At 38.0% G+C, this 22,041-nt stretch overlaps 1 protein-coding gene across 1 annotated transcript in view; it reads left to right on the forward strand.

Moving 5' to 3' along the window:
* LOC140945668 (uncharacterized) overlaps nucleotides 1–20,718 on the forward strand; it is a 21,290-nt gene extending 572 nt beyond the window's left edge. The window contains exons 2-17 of the mRNA XM_073394691.1: nucleotides 3,001–3,094; nucleotides 3,516–3,641; nucleotides 4,377–4,448; nucleotides 5,518–5,733; nucleotides 6,542–6,721; nucleotides 7,711–7,758; nucleotides 8,478–8,637; nucleotides 9,534–9,817; nucleotides 10,588–10,696; nucleotides 12,733–12,867; nucleotides 13,457–13,944; nucleotides 14,718–15,036; nucleotides 15,706–15,920; nucleotides 16,410–16,538; nucleotides 17,603–17,694; nucleotides 18,094–20,718. Coding sequence (XP_073250792.1) covers nucleotides 3,001–3,094; nucleotides 3,516–3,641; nucleotides 4,377–4,448; nucleotides 5,518–5,733; nucleotides 6,542–6,721; nucleotides 7,711–7,758; nucleotides 8,478–8,637; nucleotides 9,534–9,817; nucleotides 10,588–10,696; nucleotides 12,733–12,867; nucleotides 13,457–13,944; nucleotides 14,718–15,036; nucleotides 15,706–15,920; nucleotides 16,410–16,538; nucleotides 17,603–17,694; nucleotides 18,094–19,567 — 4,141 coding nt within the window. The 3' untranslated portion in view covers nucleotides 19,568–20,718. The remainder of the gene's footprint in view (nucleotides 1–3,000; nucleotides 3,095–3,515; nucleotides 3,642–4,376; nucleotides 4,449–5,517; nucleotides 5,734–6,541; nucleotides 6,722–7,710; nucleotides 7,759–8,477; nucleotides 8,638–9,533; nucleotides 9,818–10,587; nucleotides 10,697–12,732; nucleotides 12,868–13,456; nucleotides 13,945–14,717; nucleotides 15,037–15,705; nucleotides 15,921–16,409; nucleotides 16,539–17,602; nucleotides 17,695–18,093) is intronic.
* Nucleotides 20,719–22,041: the final 1,323 nt, after the last annotated feature.

Here is a 22,041-nt window from a genome sequence, read left to right on the forward strand (position 1 = left end):
AAAACCTATTTTACTTGTAGCTCAAAGAATCTCGATCCTTCTAATGTATGTTGTTCGCTGCGTGTTTCATGTGAACGTTAAGCTTCCAGTGTAAAATTAGTTGCCAAGTAAAACCTCAGTTGTTGTAAAGGAAAATCAGTTTATCGACTCTGCGAGTTGGGGTGCTTTCACGAACGGATTTCCAATCCGATATTTTAATACGATTTACCTTAGTTTATGTTATTCGTCAATAAAACAAGCATTGTCAAATTTGCTGTAGTTTTAGCTAGAGTTAAATTTTGAATATTTGTATTTCAGTGTTTGAACAGTGTAACACAACTCCTCGAATTCAACCATTTGGTTTCCATTTCCATATAACGAAGTGATTGGCGATTTTATCATTAAGCTTGATTATATAATAGAAACTGCTGTTGCACTACATATGCTTTGATGTATTTAATAATCAGTCGCCGCAGGGCAACAAAACAGCTGGTTCTTAGTAGGACAGACTCGTGGTTTGCGAGGCGGTGGATGACTCTAAGAAATCGAGAATTTAGATTTCCGTACTCCTTTCTAAGTCTTTACCTCGAGGTGTATTTTTTTGTTAAATTTTGTTTTGTTTAGACTCAAAATGGCCGGTCAGTTTAAATAACAAAACAATGTCTCTTAATTCTCAAGAGGGATATGTGATCAATATATTATTTTTAACCATAGGCATTATTTGCAGATAGGGAAATGTAAATATACCATCTTGCAGAAGATACTGAAAGTAAAACTTTTAAGTCATTCTATCCTTACCTCGGTAAACTAGCAAATGTCACTAAAACAAAAAGAATCCTGATCAATGAAATATATTGCAAAAAAAAAAAAACCATGACAACAATACAGTGAAACCTCTGTTAAGGTGGCTCCGTAATTAATACTAGAGCATTTAGCTGTGACAAATTTTCCGCCATAACTTTTTCGATTTTAACGCGATGGCTGCGAAACTTTGCAAAGAACAACAGATTTCATTCGGCAATAATACGAAATATTCTGATTTCAGTGATGGTAAATATTTCTTGAGAAATTGGCGCTTAAAAGGACCCTACTGTTCAAACAAAATCGCGTCTAGTGAAACATTTTGCTGATATTTTTTACTGAAATTTCTGGTGTCAGCTTTTAAATTGATATAATAAACATGCCAGAGGAATTTCAGAAAAATCGTTGGAGCAGAAGTCCGTTACTAAAAGTCGCTCAAAATTCAGCTGTGAAACAGTTTTGGAATTTCAAAAAATGAATTACTATCAGGAAGAAGGAGACACTAGTTTCAATTTTTGGGACAAGTAAATTCAATGTTTACTAATTCCGAAAACAGAAGCCGATTGCCTTTCGTGCTATTCTTTAAAAGGTACTTTTCAGTTTTAGAAGCACTATAAATTGCTCCAAACCTTGCTCTGACGTCGAATGACTTGTTCCTCGACACTTTTAAAATATCCCTTGACAGTTTTGGCTCAAACTCCTGCTACATACATTTTGATGTATTGCAATGCATCCTCAACGGCTTTTCTTGCTGTACGTTGTTTCCAATTCAGGAAAAAGGTATTGGGATTGTAAGCTACCTTGTATCGAAGCTCAGATAGAACTGTCCAGCATCTTTGTTTATGACTACAAAATGAGCACGAGCGGCAGCTCTGCGAGGAATTCGCACCTCAGCTAGGGGGGACGAATGACAATGATGCCCATGTCTGTGAACCGATCTGTATAAACATGTATTGCAGAGCAAAACATAATCAAGAAAAAACTACCCATTCATTGAAGGAAGGAGTGACAAGAATTTCCAAGTTGTAAATTTATTCATGGGCAGTATTTTTGCGATAATTTTATTTTGCACTGTGATGTTATTCGGTTCACAGGCATGGTTATCATTGTCGTTCTTCCCCCCTGGGTGAGGTGCGAATTCCTCGTAGAACTGCCACTCCTGCTCATTTTGTAGTCATAAACAAAGGCGCTGGACAGTTCTATCTGAGCCCTGATATGAGGTAGCGTCCAATCTCAATACTTTTTTCCTGAGTTGGAAGCAACAAACAGCAGTAGAAGTCGTTGAAAATGCATTGCAATACATACAAATGTATGCAGCAGGAGTTTGAGCCAAAACTGCCAAGGGATATTTTAAAAATGTCGAAGAACAAGTCATTCGACGTCAGAGCAAGGTTTGGAGCAATTTACAGTGCTTCTAAACCTAAAAAGCACCTTTTAAAGAATAGCACGATAGGCAATCGGCTTTTGTTTGAAGAATTAGCAAACGTTGAATTTACTTGTCCTGAAAATTTAAAAGTAGTTGGGGTCACATTTATAGTAGCTGGGGGAAATCCCTGGCCCCTGGCTCTTAATAACAGCCCTGGCCAATCAGAAGTGCATTCATTTGGTTCTTGTAGCAAAAGATATTTTTGTTTCACTTGTTACAAATTTGAATAACAAAAACATTGTTTGTAAACAGTGATGTCTCCTATAAAAACAAATTCTTAAGTTCTCATTCTTGACTTATGAACTTAATACAGTACTGATACAGTACTTGTATTTAATTATTTAATTCTATGTGTTTAGTTAGATAATAATGATACTAATGATGATGATGATGATGTTAATGATGTTGATGATGAGGTTTACATATTTTTAGATTATGAATTAAGATTTGTTGTAATGTACATGTTAAAATGCTATGATCACAGATGCACATGCTTATCTGATTGAGAGAGTCAAATTGCTCACTTTGGCCAAACACAATATTATTATATTGTTTTACAATGAAATTCTTCAAACCTGCAACTTTGTTGATTCTTGCTTGAATTATAGATTCAGCTTAGCATTTATGTGGATACCTGACTGTGATGACAGTAGTATTTGTTTGCGACAAAAAGATTTTATTGATGACTCAAAAATGAGTCATGAACTGTACAATGTAATAATATTATTAACCTACTTACAATTATTATTGAATTGTTGACAAACATTAGCAATCATCTCTGTTTTACCTTGCAGTCCGTTGGCCTCATACAACAGCTTGCAGGACAAACACCTAGCTGGATATTTTTCTAATTCACGCATGAAAAGGCATTTAAAGAGATCTGGATTGGTAAGATTTTATGTGATAAGTTAGACAACATTTAGCAATTTTTTTAGAAGTAAAGTGTTTTTTAAAAATAATATAGATATAAATGTATAGTTACAAATTTACTTGTAATTACGTGTAATATTATTAAAAAGAAGTTACATGTAAAGCATCCATAACAAATATGATTATCAGTACAAGATCTTTTTCTTCTTGTCCTCATATTATTACTCATATTGAAAATAGATGCCAGTTAATATGCATCAACCGCATGTACATAAAAACATGGGTATGGCGAGACTTACAAAATGATGAACGAATGATGATTTGGGTTTTTTTTGGGACATGATATCGCCAACAGAGAAAAATTTTAAAGTTACATGTGAAAAATGGATGAGGGAATCAAAAACCGTGTTTTGATTAAATTAAACATTATACCCCACAGGTCACCAAGGGAGGGAAAATTATTGATGAGAAAACATACAGGCTAAACATGGCAAAAAAGGAACACCGAAAACATGTACGTGATCTTTTAGCAACTGCAATTGTACACAAGACATTAGATTTAGAGGTAAGAATTTGTATCTATATATATGTAGCACTTTCACTAGTCTTATTCTTTTTTACCCTTTAACCCTTTAAATCCCAATAGTGACCAACAGCAGTTTTCTCCTAACGATACCCATACATTATCATGAGATGAGGTTATATGAGAATTAGTTGAATGATAACCTACTACCTAATACTTTGATTTTTTATCAAATTCTCTCAACTCATTCTTTTAGGAAATATATAGAGATCAGTTTGGAGAATTTGTATGTGGATATTGGGGCTTAAAGGGTTAACCCTCAGAGTAAAATAATGATGTATTGTTGTTTTAAGGTGGCACTAACTCTTGAGTTTGTAAATGAAATCCTACATTTATGGTGATGAAAAATGAAACCTCCTCAGCAGTAGTTTCACACTCTCGACTGCCGTTCAATTAGTATGTAGTTCTGACTCTGAGTCTATGGATGAAATCCTATGCTTAGCCTGAATTTCAGACGATATTAAATACTTCTGAGTCATTTTTACTCCCTCAGGAGTACTTGTCACTGAGGGATTAAAAACGACTCAGAGTAATTGTCTGAAGTTCAGGCTATCCTGTGCTGTGACCATTCAAATGAAACCTCTTTAGCAAAACTTGTGTTTTTGTAAATTGTTTTTTAGCATTTTACATTTTGAGGAAGTTTTCAAATTTGTTGAATTCTGACTTTGGCCACTTTTGTAAGTTTCTAAACCGCTTGATGTATTTTTTTAACGCTAGAGAGTACGACAGTATGAGATAAGAAAGAGGCTGGATGATATCTACAAAGTGGAACTGGTTAGAAGAGTCAAGGTAATAAATTAATGTTCCTTTTATTTTTAATTAAAATGGGGACATAAAAAAGTAATCTCAGATTAATCTTTTTGTCAGGCCCACTGATACTGTGTTAAAATATTAGGGAGTAACATTGTGCACCTTAAAAGGTATATCTGATATACCTTAGTTTTTTTTCCTATGTGTACCAGTAGATTGGGTATAAATTTAACTTAGTCTATGTTTTAAGAGTTAGTTTAGCACTGTATTTTATTAATAAAGCCATTGTAGTATAATCGTGATGATAGCTGTTACTAGTTTTTACCTACATGTATGGTTGTACATTAATTTTTTGGCCAACTGAAATCAGTTATCATGGCCATTTGGATGTTGCTTAATTTAGACAGAAGAAGCTCTCTTTTCCTGTTTTTTATTTCTGGACGAACAAATTTTAGCAATGAAAAATAAGTCTTTATTACATATTTCTTTGGATTGTTAATACTTTCATCTTACACTGTATTACATGTATTCATAAAGCTAAGAGATGTTATATTAGCCATCTCGAACTATGCTTCTTTCTGTGTCTTTGGTTCCTTAAACTTTCTTTTTCTTCTATGATCTTTCCAACTGAGTTTTTCATCCATCCTCATAGACAGCAGAACCTGAATCAAAGGTGAGAAACTGTCTGTTTTTAACACTCCTGAGCTCTGTCTTCCTCTTGACCTATTCCAGTCCTACTTTATTCTTAAGATCTGACTATTTTACAACGCTGTGATTGCATGATTTTGGGTGTAGTGGTGAAAGGGAAGTGGGGTTTTCTTTCTTTACAATAATGGGTGATGAATTGTTCCCAAAATGTCTTTATTTGTAGTAATGCTCCTTTTGTTTCACATGAGATAATTTCAAAAGAACCAAACTATAAGCAATCTGAACATCAAAGTGAAGTTCTTGTTTTAATACTTGTATTAGACTAATATAAGGCTATCCATTTTAAAAGTCATATGATTTTTTGGAATGGTTGAGGTATTAATTTCTTTGCACTTTAAGCCATTGACTTTCAATGTTTTTTTTCCTAACTTGTCATTGTTCATGGTCTATTTATTTTTAGGAAGGGAGAAAAAGAAAGGGCGATGAAGATATTCTTCCATTACTCTCACCCAGAGAGAGGACAGCTCATCTACAGCGCAAAGCTGCAAAAGATAAATACAGAGAAAGACCTTCAACTGCACCAGCAGTCCTTGAGGATAGCACTACAGAGGACGAGGGGCCAATACAACCCTCTGAAATATACTATGATGATGACACACAAAAGATTTACTACAGGGTATGTAATGATAAAGTAAACTACACTGTAGACTGCTGTCAGTCAGTCAGCATGATTATAATGCATTCTCTACCACAATTCAACAGAGACAGTGCAACCTTGATCCTCTTCATTGTACAATGTAGCAGTAGCCACTCATGTAGCCTTTTTTTGAAATTATAGATAATGGAAATTTTTGGGTATTAGCTTTATCTTTTTAACGATAAATTTAGTTTATTAGTTTAGTATATTACTTTGTTTCCTCCATTTATTTATTTTACAAGCCATTTATATTGTATTACAAGATTTGAAGATGAAGATGCTATTTGTAGAATTAAATATCAGGTTACAAGAATAAATGGAGAGGGCAGGATATAGTTAAACCTATTACTTGCCCTTTGATTAAATTACAGTTTGATTTAGGTTAAAAGAGAAAAAAAGAGAAAATTATAAACTCTATAAACTATGAAAAATATAAGTTCTAGGGAAAATATAACTAGGGATTATGTGAGTCTCTAGCTACTGCAAAGTTCCAGCTTAAGAAGAAGATAGCAATCAGACAAGATCCTTGTGGATGCTGGGCAAGAAGTATCTGCATTTGCTTGATCAAGTATCTAGGAAATGCACAGTCAGTCATCAACATAGAATATGAAATATTATCTACGTGGCTGTATAATTATTAAATTTTCAAGTCAGTGGGTTGATTATGGGGCTTTCCTTTTCCTTTGGTGCTTGCAAGAGCTCTGGTGCTTAAAGCTAGGAAAAAATAATAGCATTTATAGCATAATTTATAATGAGAAACATGTGTATAATTATTTGTATATGATAGGTGGAAAACCCTTCACAGACAAATGGCTACCTGAAGGATGAGACAGAGGAGCTGGGACCCTCGCCTTACACAAGGGCGTACCGCCCTGCTACCTATCCAGCCCCTGCACCTCCCCCCTCAGGCACTCCTCGCCGATCTAGAGCAGCTGGCACACCAAGGAGAGGAGTCAAGCTCCAACGGGTATGAACTGCTGTTTACTCAAATTTGAGCCTTTCCATATGTAACTGCAGATGTCATTTTCATCTCATATTTTCCATCAAATTGTTGGTTTTTCACTGAAATGGTGGTATAATAAGTAAAACAAAAATTCTGAACGTACAGCACACCTTTTGGCATACACTACCTCTTTGCTGTCATTGCACGACTAAGGTTGTCAAACTTTGTTTGGAATGGCAATGCAATGGTCGCTGTATCTCTAAGAGCGTCATTTCATCAATACAAGTCCATACACAATGTCAAGAAGTCTTGTACAGGAGTTTGCTTGCACACAGGTTTAGGGAGGCATGTAGCTTTATAGCTGAGTGCACTTTTCAGTGAAATGTATGATAATTGTTGCAAGCATATGGAGTTTTTTACAAATTATGCCAGAGAAGTGTATAGAAAAGTTTGAGCCTCAAGTGAGTGCTCAACCTTCTTATACTAAACTTGTACAAGTAACTAAACAATTCACAGAAAGTGAATTATTTTTGGTTTGGCATGAAATATTCACTGATTTGTGCATACAGTCATGTTCTAGCTTGCACTGGTGATTCGGCAGTGTACTTGGCCTTGGGTGTGTGCTACTCTTTGCATGTATACATGTATTGTAAATTTCTGCAGTGCTTATAAGCTCTGGGCTTATACAGTTTTTTGTAGAACTTTTTAAGGGTTTTTAGGAGGGCATATATCTGAGGAATTTAAAATGGGAATGTCTAAACACTAACTACCCAGCAATACTGATCAAAATCCTTTTTATAACAAGCATAAAAATGCTGTAAAAAAATCGAATTTATTTCAATACAAGCTAGAAGTGGGCTTATATCCCAGAGGGCTTTTAATTGGATGTATTTTTTTGTTTACAGATAGATAGGCCTATAACTGGGGGTGGGTCTTATAAGCGGAAGTTTATGATATTTGTTCTGCGTTAAAGTAACGCAGTAATTAACTCTGTATTACTTACTTTGTTTTAGTTTCACTATCTGGCCAGAACAGAACCAGCAGTTGCTCGCAGAGTACAGGTAGTCATTCCTTTCTTTTTGCAAAGTCTGAATAATAATAATCAGCAGTAAATTATTGGAGGAGACATTTTTATGATATGTGTTTTCTTGGTTCAAAAATACAGCAATGCTACAAAACCAAAATCTCTAAAATAGTGAATATCACCAGCAGTGCTATCAGCAAGCAATGGCGGCTGATAAAAGGCATTGGCTGCTTGCAGAATTTGCAGCCCCTGCTGTCCCTCTACCTTAATGATGAAATTGGTTATTCTACTACAGTATTCAAACCTGTTGCCTAGCTCAAATGTTTTTGAATTGTCTGCATAAGCAACAAAGATCAATGATTAAGGTTAACAATTATTAACAATTAAAGATTATGAGAGTAATATTACTACCTGGCAATGGCAATGCACACAGTCAGTTACTTTAAAGAACTGAAATTCTGACAAACAAATCGAATTTTAACATTCAGCAAATTCCTCAAATTTGTTTGTCTTTTGTCATTGAAATGTCAACTCATGTTTGTTAGACTTTTGTCTTTAAAATGACATTAAAGGTAAAAGTTATGCATTGTAAATATATGTCACTCTGATGTAATTAATTTGTATACTGTGCTATTATCAAGGATAAAAGGGCTTGATTGTTAAACACATTCCCTGTAACAGTACCATACAAATAAGAGTAGTACAGTAAGGAAAACTCATATGTTAATATAGGCAATGTTTTTTCATTTTCTTTAGCTTCAGTCCATGGCAGAGGTGACGATGAAATTTCTTGGTCCAAGCCTTATTCTTACTAACAGCATGTTCCCAGAAGATAGACTTTCAGAAGTAATGGTTTTACAGCAACACTGTGGAGGCAGTACTCTTTGTGTCTTCAGAGAACTTCTACCACCAAACAGTAAGACCTGTTATTTAATCTAGTTGTAACCATGGACTGGAAGCCACATAGGCATTCACTGGGCACCCTGTGTGCAGTCTTTTAATTACTAGGAAGTACACTGTACCTTAATTTGGCAGACCAGTGCTAATCTTTGTGATTTGTATGCTTTTTTTGGAGCTTTCACTTTTTGGAATTTGCATAATTAAATAATTGATGTAAAATTTTGCATGCTTTTTAGAAGTATTGTTTAAGTCTTCATGTGTTTAAAATCTAGAAAGTTGTGCCTTGAAATAAACAGATTTCTTATATATTTGCCCTTATCCTTGGACCAATATCTTTATCCAATATTTTTTGTATGTGTACTTACAGTCAGTCTAGTGAGGATAAGTAGTTGATTAAGGCTAAATCAGGGAGGCAGAATAAATGCAACTGCAATCATTTAATTCCTACTCCTGTTCATTCCCAGTTACTGTATTAATGCATACTTGTTATTGCAGCAAATAATGATTACATAGGTTCATGTGAACATAACGTACATTTAGGTAGATCAAAATGAAATTCGGGTTGATTTTAGCATAGTTCTAATTTTGCTCAATGGAAATTAACAGTCAAACTAAGTTAAAACCATTTTGAGTTGAATTTCATTTTTAATTCAAATGAATGTGAGGTAAACTATATCTGGTCTGTTTCTCAATGTATTACTATCCTTTGACAATACTTTGTTGGCATGGTCAAAACCAGTATTATGGACAGTTTGCTTTGTTCATGGGGCATGGAAGCCCTTACATTTTTCTCTAAATTCAACTAACTTTATATGGACACTTTCTATGATCCCCTTATTGTCTGTATTTAATGGGTTGGACTGTAGATTAATTTTGTTGTATAGCAATCCAGTGCTACTTTTCCATTTGCAGCAATCTTCACATTCATTTCACGGCGGCACAGAGGAGCCCCATTTGGCCTGACATTTTACATTGATGGCATGCAAGACATTCGTTTAAGCTCATGCTGTGAGTACAAACATAAACCTGGCCACATTCTCGGAGGAAAGAATGGCCATTTTCAGTTTGTCATGGTGGAGGGCGCTGCACCTTGTTACAGATGTCAAATTGCATCAGCTCATAAAGGTTACAAAAGTAAACATAGAGCAAGCCGGGGTAATGAAGACGATGAGAGAAACAAAACCTTTCTAACAGAGGCAAGTGGAATCTTTTTATCTTAAGTCATCATCAATAAAATAAAAGTGAAACGTACAGAACTTGAAACATGCCAAGGGGCCATTGAACTATAAATGGCCCCACAGTTTGTCACCATGCATCCTCGCACATGGCAATTTCCATGCATGCTCGTGTATTTTGTTCCCTAAGCTATAACTGGGGAAAATGAGAACCTACTCTTAGTCTAAGGGCCCATTTGCATAAATTTTAATGTAGGGCGTCTGATGTAGGACGTCTGATGTTAAGCCCACTCAAACTTTTTATTTGAATGCCAGGTGTTGGCAGTCAGATCCATTGTTACATTTTACAGTCTATATTCTCTAAGGTGGACAACTTTGGGACTGCAGTCACTATGTGTCCATCTTCTGGAGGTGTCCAGCTTATAGAGGATCAACTAAAAGTTGTACAGAAAGGCAGGGACCAACCATAGGTGTCCGTTTTAGTGAGGGGGTGTGTCTTTACAACGCTTCTGTTAGGGGAGAGTCGACTTTATGCAACTGGCCCTAGGCATGCATTTGAGTCTCTGGTGTGAATATTCAATGCAAGTTGCAGATGGCGATGATGATGTTGATGGTGATAATAAAACATTCTTTTTATTGTGATTGTGATTATGATGATGGGAATGGTGATGATTATGATGACGGCAATGGCGCTGATAAATCTAATGATGATTGCGATGCTAGTAATGATTGAATCCCAATCCACTTGACACATGGCCTTCTCTGTGGCTTATAAAGTTTTATTTTTTTAGGCTGTGAATGAACAAGAGCAGGAAGAAGGAGAAGAGGAAGGGCAGGTGTTTGATGTCATCATAACCAAAATCAAACCACCAGGCGATGATGATGCAGATCAACAGAAAGGTAAACCCTATGGGCTTTTACTTGTATGATTCTAACCTTAAATCCTTTCCAATACTTATCTTCAGTTAGGTAGTTTAGTTGTTTTAGCTGTTGACCATATTCAACAGACCTGGCTGTTGCATCTAGCCATTCATGTGGTACAATACCACCATTTCGAAGAGCAAGGAATGCACTGGGGCAGAAAAAACAAAGAGCTTGAATCATTTAACCCTTTAAGCCCTAAGATCCACATACATATTCTCCAGACTGATCTCCATACTTTTCCTTTAAGAACAGTTAAGAGAATTTGGTTTAAGGTCATAGCATTCTCCCTATGGTAATCAATTTAGTAATTCTCATAACTTTTACTCTTGATGATCTGCTGATGTTCTTAGGAGAAAATTGGTGTTGGTCACTCTTGGGACCTAAAGGGTTAAAACGTAAATCAGTTCCTTTGTTTGTGTTGTCCTAGTGCGACTCTTGTGCATGCTCACCAGCATGATGGTTTTGTACCAAAGAATGACCAGCTGCAGGGGGTCTATTTGCTTGTGAGCAGGACAGTTAGACTTTTTTTCATCCTTTTTCTTTTAAGCCCTATATTAAGCAGTTTCTCATTTCTCCGAACAATAATACTGACTGCGATCATACAGGTCATGAGAATGAATGGAATTAAGATGAAATGTCTTGATGATTGAACAAATTCTCTCAACAAGTACCATAAGAAATATATGGAGAACAATGTGGAGAATGAGCATGTTGATTGTTTAGACTTATTTTGCTTTGGATGGTTTCCTTACACAAGGACGGTAACCCAGGGATAGACCAGCATAAATCTTGTTCACAGAGCGCTGTGAATTACTTAAATGATGAGGCATTTAAAGGGGCTTGGTGTAGCATCCAATCCATTTGTTTTCTAAAGTATTTCATGTTTAAAAAATAAGAATAAAAATAAAAACGGCATGTGGCCAGGTCATTTATTGATATGTGCGAATTTTCTAGCCTGTGAATACAGCCGTTGACCAATCATAGCTCCTGAGTGGATTCTGGACAGATTTTACGTCATCATTAGTGGATTTTTGCGGTTGAGGCGCAGACGTCCCTAGCGGCAAGAAGCGAGGGGAGATGGCTGTATTTGCTGGCTATGATTTTTCATTTCTACCCGATAAAGCTAGTTATTTGATTTACACCTAATTATTGTTGTATTCAACAACTAGAATCACATGTAGCTAAAGCTTGAAACTACAGAAAGCTTTGGTGACGTTTGCCAGAAACTTGCATCTCGTAAATCGGAATTAAAAAGCTTCAAGGAAAACAAAATAATTCAATGACAAAAAGTAAATAAGGTTAAAATACATTGCAGATTCACGGAGCCTGAGAGTTAAAGCATACCCTACCAGTAACAGTTTCAAAGTACTCTCTCGTAAGTGCAAAAGAAAGATAAAACTATAACTAAATTATGTGTTGCTAAATTTAAAAGTTTGATTTTTGAAAAATTATCGCATAAGGATAAATAACGGTATAGCAGTATGTAACAATATAACAAAGTTACTGCTGCAACTTAAAACTCGCTACGGTGAAGTTTTTTAGTCTTGTTTATCACCAGACTGAGGTTTATCAGCCTTCATTCTCTAAATGACCAAAATTAAACTCTACAGAGTACTCTAGTTTCAAAATATATTTTGAAGTTATTTTAAAAGTAAAAGATTTTTAGCTTAAATTTAAGTGTCAGGACTGAGCTGAATACAACCCGTAAAGCTTATAATTGTCCATCACACTTGTGTTCTCGCAGTTTCCTTAGTTATCTGAACATTTTATATTTTGGACATTTTTAAACGGTCATGGGCGATCTTGATGTGAAACAACCATATTTTTTGACAATTCTGGTACTTTGAATCAATAGAGCAATAGTCGATAAATTATGGTGAGGAATGATGCCAAGGTTTCTTCTGATTTCGAGCTTGATAAGAAGAAGGAGTAATTGTATAGTTTTGTTTATGTAGTCGTGCGCCTTTTTTTGTTAGCCAAGAAAAGGTTAACCGAGGGTTCTTTTTTCCTAGATGGGGATATGGTGGACAATAGTACCCAGACTCCCCGTGACGAGGATAGTAGTAAACCGGAAGAGGAAGTAACTATTGAAGAGGACGATGCAACCGGAGCGGCACCGGATAACCCGGAACAAGCCGATAAAGAAGGTAAATTAATTTTAACATTCAACTTCCTTTCGCAAAAATGTTTCGTCATTTACAATAGCAGCGTTTTCTCAAACGATTTCTCTCAAAGTAATCTCTCTAGTACTAGAATTACGTGTCTTGCAAAACCTCACGAATCTCGGAGTCTTGTTGTGCTGGTTAGGTTGGTTCTTTTTTCATGCATGTGAAAGAGTACAAGACAATGAGCAGTACTCTAATCTGGTACTGTCTCTTTTTAATCGTTCAGTTGAAGTTTGACCTCTTTTTTAGAGTAAGACGAGTAAGTTTTATATCAGGCATAAGACGCAGTGTTTCATCACCAGATGCAACACTGAGAAAAGAGTTAAAACTATGACGCGCAGCGGAGTATTTTTGACGAACTTCGAGGTGTTTCATCTGGTGATGAAACACTGTGTCGAATGCTTGATATTACTTCTCAAACGAAATGATGTTAGAAGGAGAAATTAAGGATGCAAAAATGAGCAGTTTTTCATCTCATTTCCAAACACTCATTAAACATTAATTTCCTTTGGATTTTGATTTATGAATTATTAATAAGTTTGAGAATTAGTTTTAATAACTTGGTCATCAGGTGAAGTAGTTGCGGCGGCGGAAGAGTCAGGAACCGACAAATACGACGATGATGAATTCGAAGAAAGTCCGGAAAAGGACGAAGAAAAAGAAAGCGAGAGTGGACAAAAAGAGGTGACGGACAACGAAAATAACGAGGCGAAAAATAATGAAGACTACAAGGAGGATTTTGAGTCTGACGAGGAGAAAGAAAAAGAGAACGGTGATGGTGAAGAGCCAGACAAGGAGTCCGACAAGAAGTCTGATAAGGAGTCCGATGACGAGTCTGATAAGTCTGATAACGAGTCCGACAAGGAGTCTGATAAGTCCGATAATGAGTCTGACAAGGGGTCCGATAAAAAGTCTGAGAAGTCCGATCAGGGGTCCGATAAGGAGGAAGAACCTGAGGAGGAGATTCAGGATGAAACAGAAGATAAGCAGCCAGGAAAGCAGGAAGAAGCTGATGAAGTTGATGAAGTGGAGGAGGAAACAGATGGAAGAAAAGATGAAGTAAGTGTTATGTTATGTTTGCGGGCGGAGATGGCAAAACGATGAGTGTGAAAGTAAAGTATGGTGTGTGATGTTTTTTTTGTAACAGTGTATAATTATTTGATACAGGACTTCTTATTTTTATGATCTGTGGTTCTCGCAACATAATCCTTGGAGTGCCTTGACGGTGGCAAGTTAACCTTACAACATTACTTGATGGAATAGAAAAAGGACAATAGAAAAGATAATAGAAAAATAATCACGAGCACAGGTTGTTTATGAACGAAGCTCTTCGTAATGGTCTTCATATTTCAGTAGAAGCGATTACCATTATATTTTTGTTTCTCTACGAACCTATAACTTGGCGACTATTTTACAAATCAAGTCGCCAGTTCCAAAATTTTATGCGCCATGGCGACTGAAATGGTCGCAACTTGGGGGGTTGCACTATTGCCCCAGATAACTCTATTATACACAAGCCTGTCGTTTTTTACTGTAGTGAATTGATAATTTGTAGCCAGTTCTTCTTAACTCATCCAGTATAATTCCAGCTCTAGCAGTATGCAGAATCTTAGTCACATGAATCTAGAGTAGTGTCCTTAGCTCCCATGGGTCTCCTGTAGCTTTGTGGTAGACCATCTGGACTAGTAACCAGAAGGTCTTAGATTCAATTCCTGTATGGAATACTCGGTTTTTTTCTTTCGAGCTGCTTGTGTCATTGACTGCAAAAAAAACATCTTTCTCAGTTCTTCTTTACTGGCAAAAAACTTTACTGAACTCTGCTTTCCCTACAGTCTTCTAATCGGCCAGGTAGTGCAGCAAGCTCAGAGGGGAAGCAGAGCAAGAATGTCTCATTTGATGAAGACATCACTGTGTTTGAAGACGAAAAAGATGAAGTTCCAGAAGAAGAACAAACACAAAACCACGAAGAATCCACGGTAGATAAAGAGGAAGAAGTCCCTGATGAGACTGAGGAGAGCGGAGCGAAGGCGGACGGTGATGCTGAAGAAACTGTCAGATCTCCTGAGCCGGATGACAGCAGCAGCAGCAGTAGTAGCAGCAGTAGCAGCAGTGAGAGTGAGAGCAGTGACAGCGAAGACGAGGACAAATCAGGTAGGAAAGGAACCGACCATTTTTCCGAAGATTTCGAAGATTCATCTAAAATTCTACGGTGGACATGCGATCATTTTGCGCACAATCTTGGAACTCTATCTGAGAATTTAAGAAACGCATGGGAACTTTATTAGTTTGTATTTTGCCAGTACGTTGAGGAATATCCAAGACTCTTTGTTGTTAATAGCCGGCCTGCAGATCATTATGTTTTACATCTGACTAATAATATCACTGCTTCGTTAGATTTTTATCACTGATAAAATCACTGCTAATATAACAAACTGAGGGACTCATGGGTTGATTACCCCCTTTACTTGAGCAAACCGGTCGGTTCACGGCTTGGGCAAATGATAAGCAAAATTCAAGACTGGTAAATTTCGTCCCGGAATCGCGTTTACCATTTTTGCACAAATCAGTTTTATTTAGTAAAAATGGCCGCCAACGCCTGAAACTGGTATCAAAGATAACTTTGAAGAAATGGAACACGAATTTCCGTTTGAAACATTCCTACTGTGATAACAGAACTACTCTTCAAGAAGTTCCGTTGCTCCCGGAAATTTGCCATTGAAACGACTCGAAAAGTCGTGTCTTATTTACTACTTTCCAACCGGAATTTCTGGAAACATTTGTAAATGGTTAACAACGATGAACTTACATGTTTATCAACAGATGGTGAATCAAAGAAGAAGAAAAAGAAGCTTGTCAAGATAGCAAATCAGGATCCTGGTAGTGACCCCGACTTAGTCTCCACCGGTCAGTTGCCTGACCAAGCCTTAAAAGCTGTTGGAGTGAAGCCTGGAGCCAAGCATGAGGGCTCGGTCCAGACTCTTTTAGAAGGGAAAGAGGACATTGACATAGCTGGTGTTGAACTGACAAAAGATCAGGTAAATTTTAAATAGTGTTTATTTACCACTGTCTGGTAGTTTACTTGTAAAAATTCCAGTGTAGAGAGAGGAAGTCCGTGGAAGTGAAGCGTGGTTTGACCATCAGAGAGCAGTGGACAGTCCAGAGCTTTTCCACTTTTGGAAATGTTTTGATCGCGAACCAAAACAAGCAATTACCCAACCACGTGAAAGTGCTGCTGAAGAGATTTTATTTGAGGAGTCAAGGTTAAAGGAATTTGTCCCCAGACTTAGAGGAAGAACAACTTTACACCTCCTCAAAATTGATTTCTTCATCAGTGAGTAGGTCAAAGAAACTAAGGTCGAAAATCCCGCCCAGTTCTCTTGGCGGACGAGTGAAATCCCAAAGTATGACCTTTGAATCAAGACTCTGGGTGCTTACACTAGAAACTGTTTTTTGATGCTCTGTTTCGACGTAACTGCTTTTGGAAGCACAAAGAATGATTTATTTCTTATTTCTGTGATTTCTAGTTTGAAGAAGTTGCCAAAATTTTAGATGCTAGAGAAGAGCTCGGATCTTTTATTCTTCGAAATACCGGAGCTGGTGATTCCTCCCTGGAGATTCTAGTGGATCCTCTGAAGAATTCACATCATTTGAGAGTAAGGATCGCAGTTAATACTCAACAATTATTCCTCAAGCCCGAATAGGTTCTGAGTCAATAGCCCATTCGGCCTTCAGCCTCACTGACTCAGAGGCCATGAGGGCGAGAGGAATAATTGTTTTAGTAAAATCCAACTATGTGAAGTATATATGAAATAATTCATTTTTGAACTGCGGTTGTAGATGAAAGTGAAGAATGATCATATACTTCACATCATTTCACATCATTTGACTCCTCATGGGAGATATGAATTCAATAAATTGACCTCGCTCCCAATGTGTGGCTTCATAGCTCAGTTGGTAGCGCAACGCACCGGTAACGCGGAGGTCACGGGTTCGAATCCCGTTGAAGCCCTGATTTTTTTTCAGGCTTCTTCTTTCCAATTGCTTTGATTGGAAAATTTACTGCAATGATCATTCTTCACTTTCAAAATCAAACTAGCTGGTCAAAAATATCGAGAATAAAAAACTTTTAGCTAGTTAAAGCTAGACTTCAATCCTTTTTTGCCGCCAAAAAGCCCCCGCATTTCGCTACTAGTGGGCTATAACATATAGCCTAGTAGTAGCTCAACCAATCAGAACGCAGCATTGATGATAGACCACTAGTTGGATTTTACTAAAACTGAATACACCGGTAACATCATTTAACTAAGACCGCACTATTTAGAGTTAACGAATGTCAATTATGTCTGAAAGGCTCTTTACTCCCACGGCAAACGAATTAATGTTTGAATTACTTGACGTAAATAGTTATAGCCTTTTAGCATTTTATCTTATAGCCATAGTCATTAAGTTTACTATCGTGTCCCACAGTTTTTATCTTTTTATCTTTTAGTTGTTTATTTTTTACAGGACCCCATTGACAACAGTGTTTTTATAAACTGTTTTTTTATCCTGTTAAAATATTCGTTAAAATGATGATGGCGCTCTGTACAGTAGATGTTATACGCGAATGACACCCAAATGTACCACTCTATCAACGGTCGAGCATGTTTTACAGATTTGTTTTGCATGGAATTACTTTTTGGTTGAATTATTGTAAAGGAAATATTTGTCCTCGTAGATGCTGAACCTTAGTGTAAACGGCATTGGACCTGACGGTGCTAAACACGTGGCTGAGATCATCAGGGAAAACAAGTCGCTTAAAATGCTCTTGTGAGTAGTGTTCTGTACAGTTTAATTCAATGTTATTCTTGTTTAAAGTGCTGTTTGCAAAGACAGTAGATTAAGCATAGGTATTGCCCCTTAAAACATGGCACGACAGCCCGGAAATCGTAGGTGAGCGCTCGTTTTAACTTCAGTTGCGTTCGCTGATGTTATAGTGCGTGGTCCTGAGGCAACAGTTATAAACAAAATCTCGCGTTGTCTTTGCCAAATGACCAACTCGTGCGAGACCTTAGTGATCGTGAAGCGCATTTTTTACGAACTCACAGCACTGTTAGAAACTCTTTCAATATTACAGTCATCGTTGACCGTCAAAATAAAAAATGCAGTTTTTTTTACGAATTCGCAGTATTGTTAGCATCGTTATAACTTTTTTTTATCGTGTTGTAGATTGCACGCAAATCCTTTAGCTGACAAGGGAGTGCAAGTCATAATAGAAGCTATACTTGAAAACCCAAGCCCATCTCTAATGAACTTGGACCTGGGAGACTGCGGTCTAACACAAGATGGCGCTCAACACATTGCAAGACTGATTGAGAATAACAACAGTATCACAATTCTTACGATCAGCGGTAACTCGATTCAACTTGAAGGATGGCAGAAGATTAGCAAAGCTCTGTCGTCTAATACCTCGATAGAAAACTTGTCTCTTGATTTTAACAAGATTGGAGACGAGGAAGCGATCGCTATTGCTGAAGGACTGCAAAGGTGCAAGAGCCTGCGATCTGTTGATTTAGAAGGGAATAAGATTGGCGATAACGGAGGAAAAAGACTGTTCGAAGCAGTTAAGCGTAATAAGTCAATAGTTGACCTCACACTTCTTCCTATGAATCAAATATCAAGGGAGATCGTGGATGAAATCAAAGAGTTTCTGGATCAAAGAGCGAAGGGAAATGAACCAGAGGATGCTGAAGAGAATAATCAAGATATCGGCGAAGATCCACAACCTGACAAAGGCAGTGCTGAGCAGTCTCAGGACAAACAAGACAGGGACGAAGAAGTAGAAAAAGTAGGCGATGATACAAGAGAGGAGCAGGAAGCTACGGAAAACGAGCAGCAACGTGACATGGTTCCTGAATCAAGTGGTGGACAGTTGGAGCAGGGTGACAACGAGGAAAGAAAGGAAGAGACGAATGAGCCTGCTTCCTCTACTGCTGAAGAAGGCGGAAATGATTCACCAGAAGAAGAGCAACCTGAGAGACAGCCTAAGGCTGATGAGGTGAGTCAACCAGCAGATGGTACATCCACTGAGGAGGCAACATACAAGGAACCTTCCAAGGAACAGGAAACTGCGTCCGCGGAAGATGATGAAAGTGAAAAGAAAATCGTGCAAGATGAGGAGGAGGGAGAAAAAGAGCGGGGGCCTCCTGAGAATGATCAAGAACAAAGTGGAGAGGCAGCACAGGAGGGCTCCGAACAGAAGCCTTTGAACGAGGCGTCTTCAGATTTGGGGCCTTCTCCTGAGGCGCCTTCAGAACAGGAGCCTTTGAACGAAGCGCCTGCAGAACAGGAGCCTTTGAACGAAGCGCCTTCAGAACAGGAGCCGTCGAACGAGGTGCCTTCAGAACGGGGGCCTTCAAACGAGGTGCCTTCAGAACAGGAACCTTCGAACGAAGCGCCTTCAGAACAGGAGCCATCGAACGAACTGCCTTCAGAACGGGGGCCTTCAAACGAGGTGCCTTCAGAACAGGGGCCTTCTGATGAACAGCCTTCGGAACACGGGCCCTCTGATAAAGGATCCTTAGGAGAAGATAGTCCTAAAGTAGCTCGGTCAGAAGGTGAGAAAGAACACTCGGCGCCTTCTGATTTAGTACCCTCTGTGGATGACAAGACAAAGGAAGAGTCTCCAGTAGCGGCTGAATAGACCAGCAAAAGACAAGAAGATCTGAAGTAAATAACGTGTAAATAATGGAGGAACTCTTGCAGACACCCATTGCAGAAAGGATATCTCCCGGCCTCTTTATAGAAGCCCTAGTCTTTCTAAACAAAAGTCTCCTGGAGATCCTTCTCGCCCATAGAGGAGGAAAAGACTTTGTTAAGACGAGTGGGCTTCACTTCTCTCTTTTTTTGGAGAAAAGTATTGTCCATTCACTGGGATGAATGAAGTTAACAGCAGTTCTTTTCCATAGGATGCGAGATAAGTGCTTCGTGCGATAAAGCAGTACACAACCTCGTCCCCAGGGCGCTTGCCAGGGAAAAGCGCCCTGGGGACGAGGTTGTACACACGCGTGCGTCCTCCTCCCTCGTGGTAAGCGCCGCCTGTTGCCTATTTCCTTTTCGTAAACGGTCGTTGCCTTTTTTAACGGTCGAGACCAGGATTGTTACTCAAGCCTTTAGGCACCATGGATTTAGTATATACCTAGCATTAAATTACAATAAGGCAAATAATACGTTTTTGAATAGTCTTAGAAAGAACGACGTTGAAGCCAAGTTAAATTTTCGTTGTGGAAAGGGCTAAGGTCACCTGTTAGTGATGTAACAGTTAAGAAAAACAGTTAAACTGTCCTTGTAAAATTTTTCGGAATTTTTGCTGGTCGGTGTAGTAGTATAGTGGTAAGGGAGAGAGATTAGGGTACGAAAGGTCCGGGTTCAACCTCGGGTTGCAATTTTCTTTCTTTTTAATAGAAACAGTGTCAATAACAGGTCAAAAATGTTTAAGTGACTTAAAAATGGCAGCGAGCGTTTACGAAAGGAACAACTGCTCCGCCGTTCTTATTTGCGCCCTCAATTTCTCGTGCTTCTGCTAAGTAGGTTATGCTATGAGGGAATTAAATTTTTAATAGGGTTGGTCGATATCTTGAAATTTAATCATTTTTACGTAAAACATTCGTTTTGTTGTACTTAAGAGATTTTAAAACTATTTTAATATTTCGTTTTGAAAGTAAAATGTGCATTTGTGCATTATTTATTCTCCGTTCAGCCTTGAGTGTGCGTGACGCGTTATTCGGAGTAGCGTCCTACGTAACGCATTTAGAGTGTTGTGTGACAATGAGGGAGAAATGCAACATTCCCAGGGGCCCCACTCACGCATTTTAATGACGAGGGGGGTCCGACAGAGGTTCATATTTTATACCCCAAAAAATCCCAACTTCAGAATTTGTCTACCCAGAAAAATCGCCACTTTTTTTAGCATACCCAAAAAAATCCCTCAGTGTTTTTGCATCAGCAAATTTTATTATTTATCTTCTGGAAAGCTAACTTCAAGCCAACTTCAACTTTGGTTTTGGTCAAAAACAAAACTATAAATTGCGCTTATGTTATTTTTGATTTGAGCTGATGAAAAATACAATACCCATAAAAATCCCTCTGTTGTTTTCGCGACCCAAAAAAATCCCGGCGTCTTTCATAGACCCCAAAAAATCCAGTTTGGCCAAAATGTCAGACCCAAAAAAATCCTCCGGACCCCCCCGTCATTAAAATATGTGAGTGGGGCCCCTGGGGCAACATTATTCGTGAAAAAAGATGGGATGATTTGCTGACAAAGTCGACTTGATATGAGAATATATTTTTGACGTTCTTATGAACCATTGCGTGTTTTAGAAAGTAAAAGCTCGCGTAAATGTTAGGTTTGAATTAAATAGTGATTTGTCTTTATTTTTTTAATGTTGTCTTCCGAAAGGACCCGAGTAATCCTTAATTGACCATGGATCTTTTGGTAATCAAAGGAAGCTTTACGAGTCTTGTGGATTTATATTAAATTCTGATGGTTTGAACTCTACAAATCCTACGTACTTCAGTAATTATATAACTGTATGAATCAGTTTAATTGTAAAATAAAGGACTTGAATGACGGTGTAAATAATATTTATGACCTGTTGTGGACTCCAGTGGTTTTCGGCTCTAATAAACGAGTTTGTTTAATCAATGATTGAGTCTACGTTTGTTTCGCAAAGTGAATCTAGAACACTTTCCTTTCGTTTCTAATTTGTCTAAATTTATTTTTACTACGTTCTCGAACGGCACGTGGGGACCACTTAGTCCTGGGGGGGGGGGGGGGGGGGGGTTTCTTAAGGGATAACGCAAAGTAAGTACTGAAGCATACGTAGCAACTCCGTGATATGGCTATCATAAGCTCCTGGTCCGGTATAGTATGAACAGCAACGGCCGGCCCAGGGCGGCACAAGTCGTTCCACACATCGAAAATCGCCCCGGCGCGGTTGGCCGAGAGGGCTTGTTGCTCTAAATTCCAGTCCTCACTCCTGAGACATCTGAATATTTACTTCCGCCTCAGTGGGTTCCAGTCCTCGCTCCCACTTGTTTTCTTTCGCGACGGTCCGAATACCAGTACACACCCACCAAAATGTGGCAGAAAACCTACCTTTACGATAGGTGACTCTT

Source organism: Porites lutea, chromosome 8 (assembly GCF_958299795.1).
Source record: "Porites lutea chromosome 8, jaPorLute2.1, whole genome shotgun sequence".
Taxonomy (NCBI): domain Eukaryota; kingdom Metazoa; phylum Cnidaria; class Anthozoa; order Scleractinia; family Poritidae; genus Porites; species Porites lutea.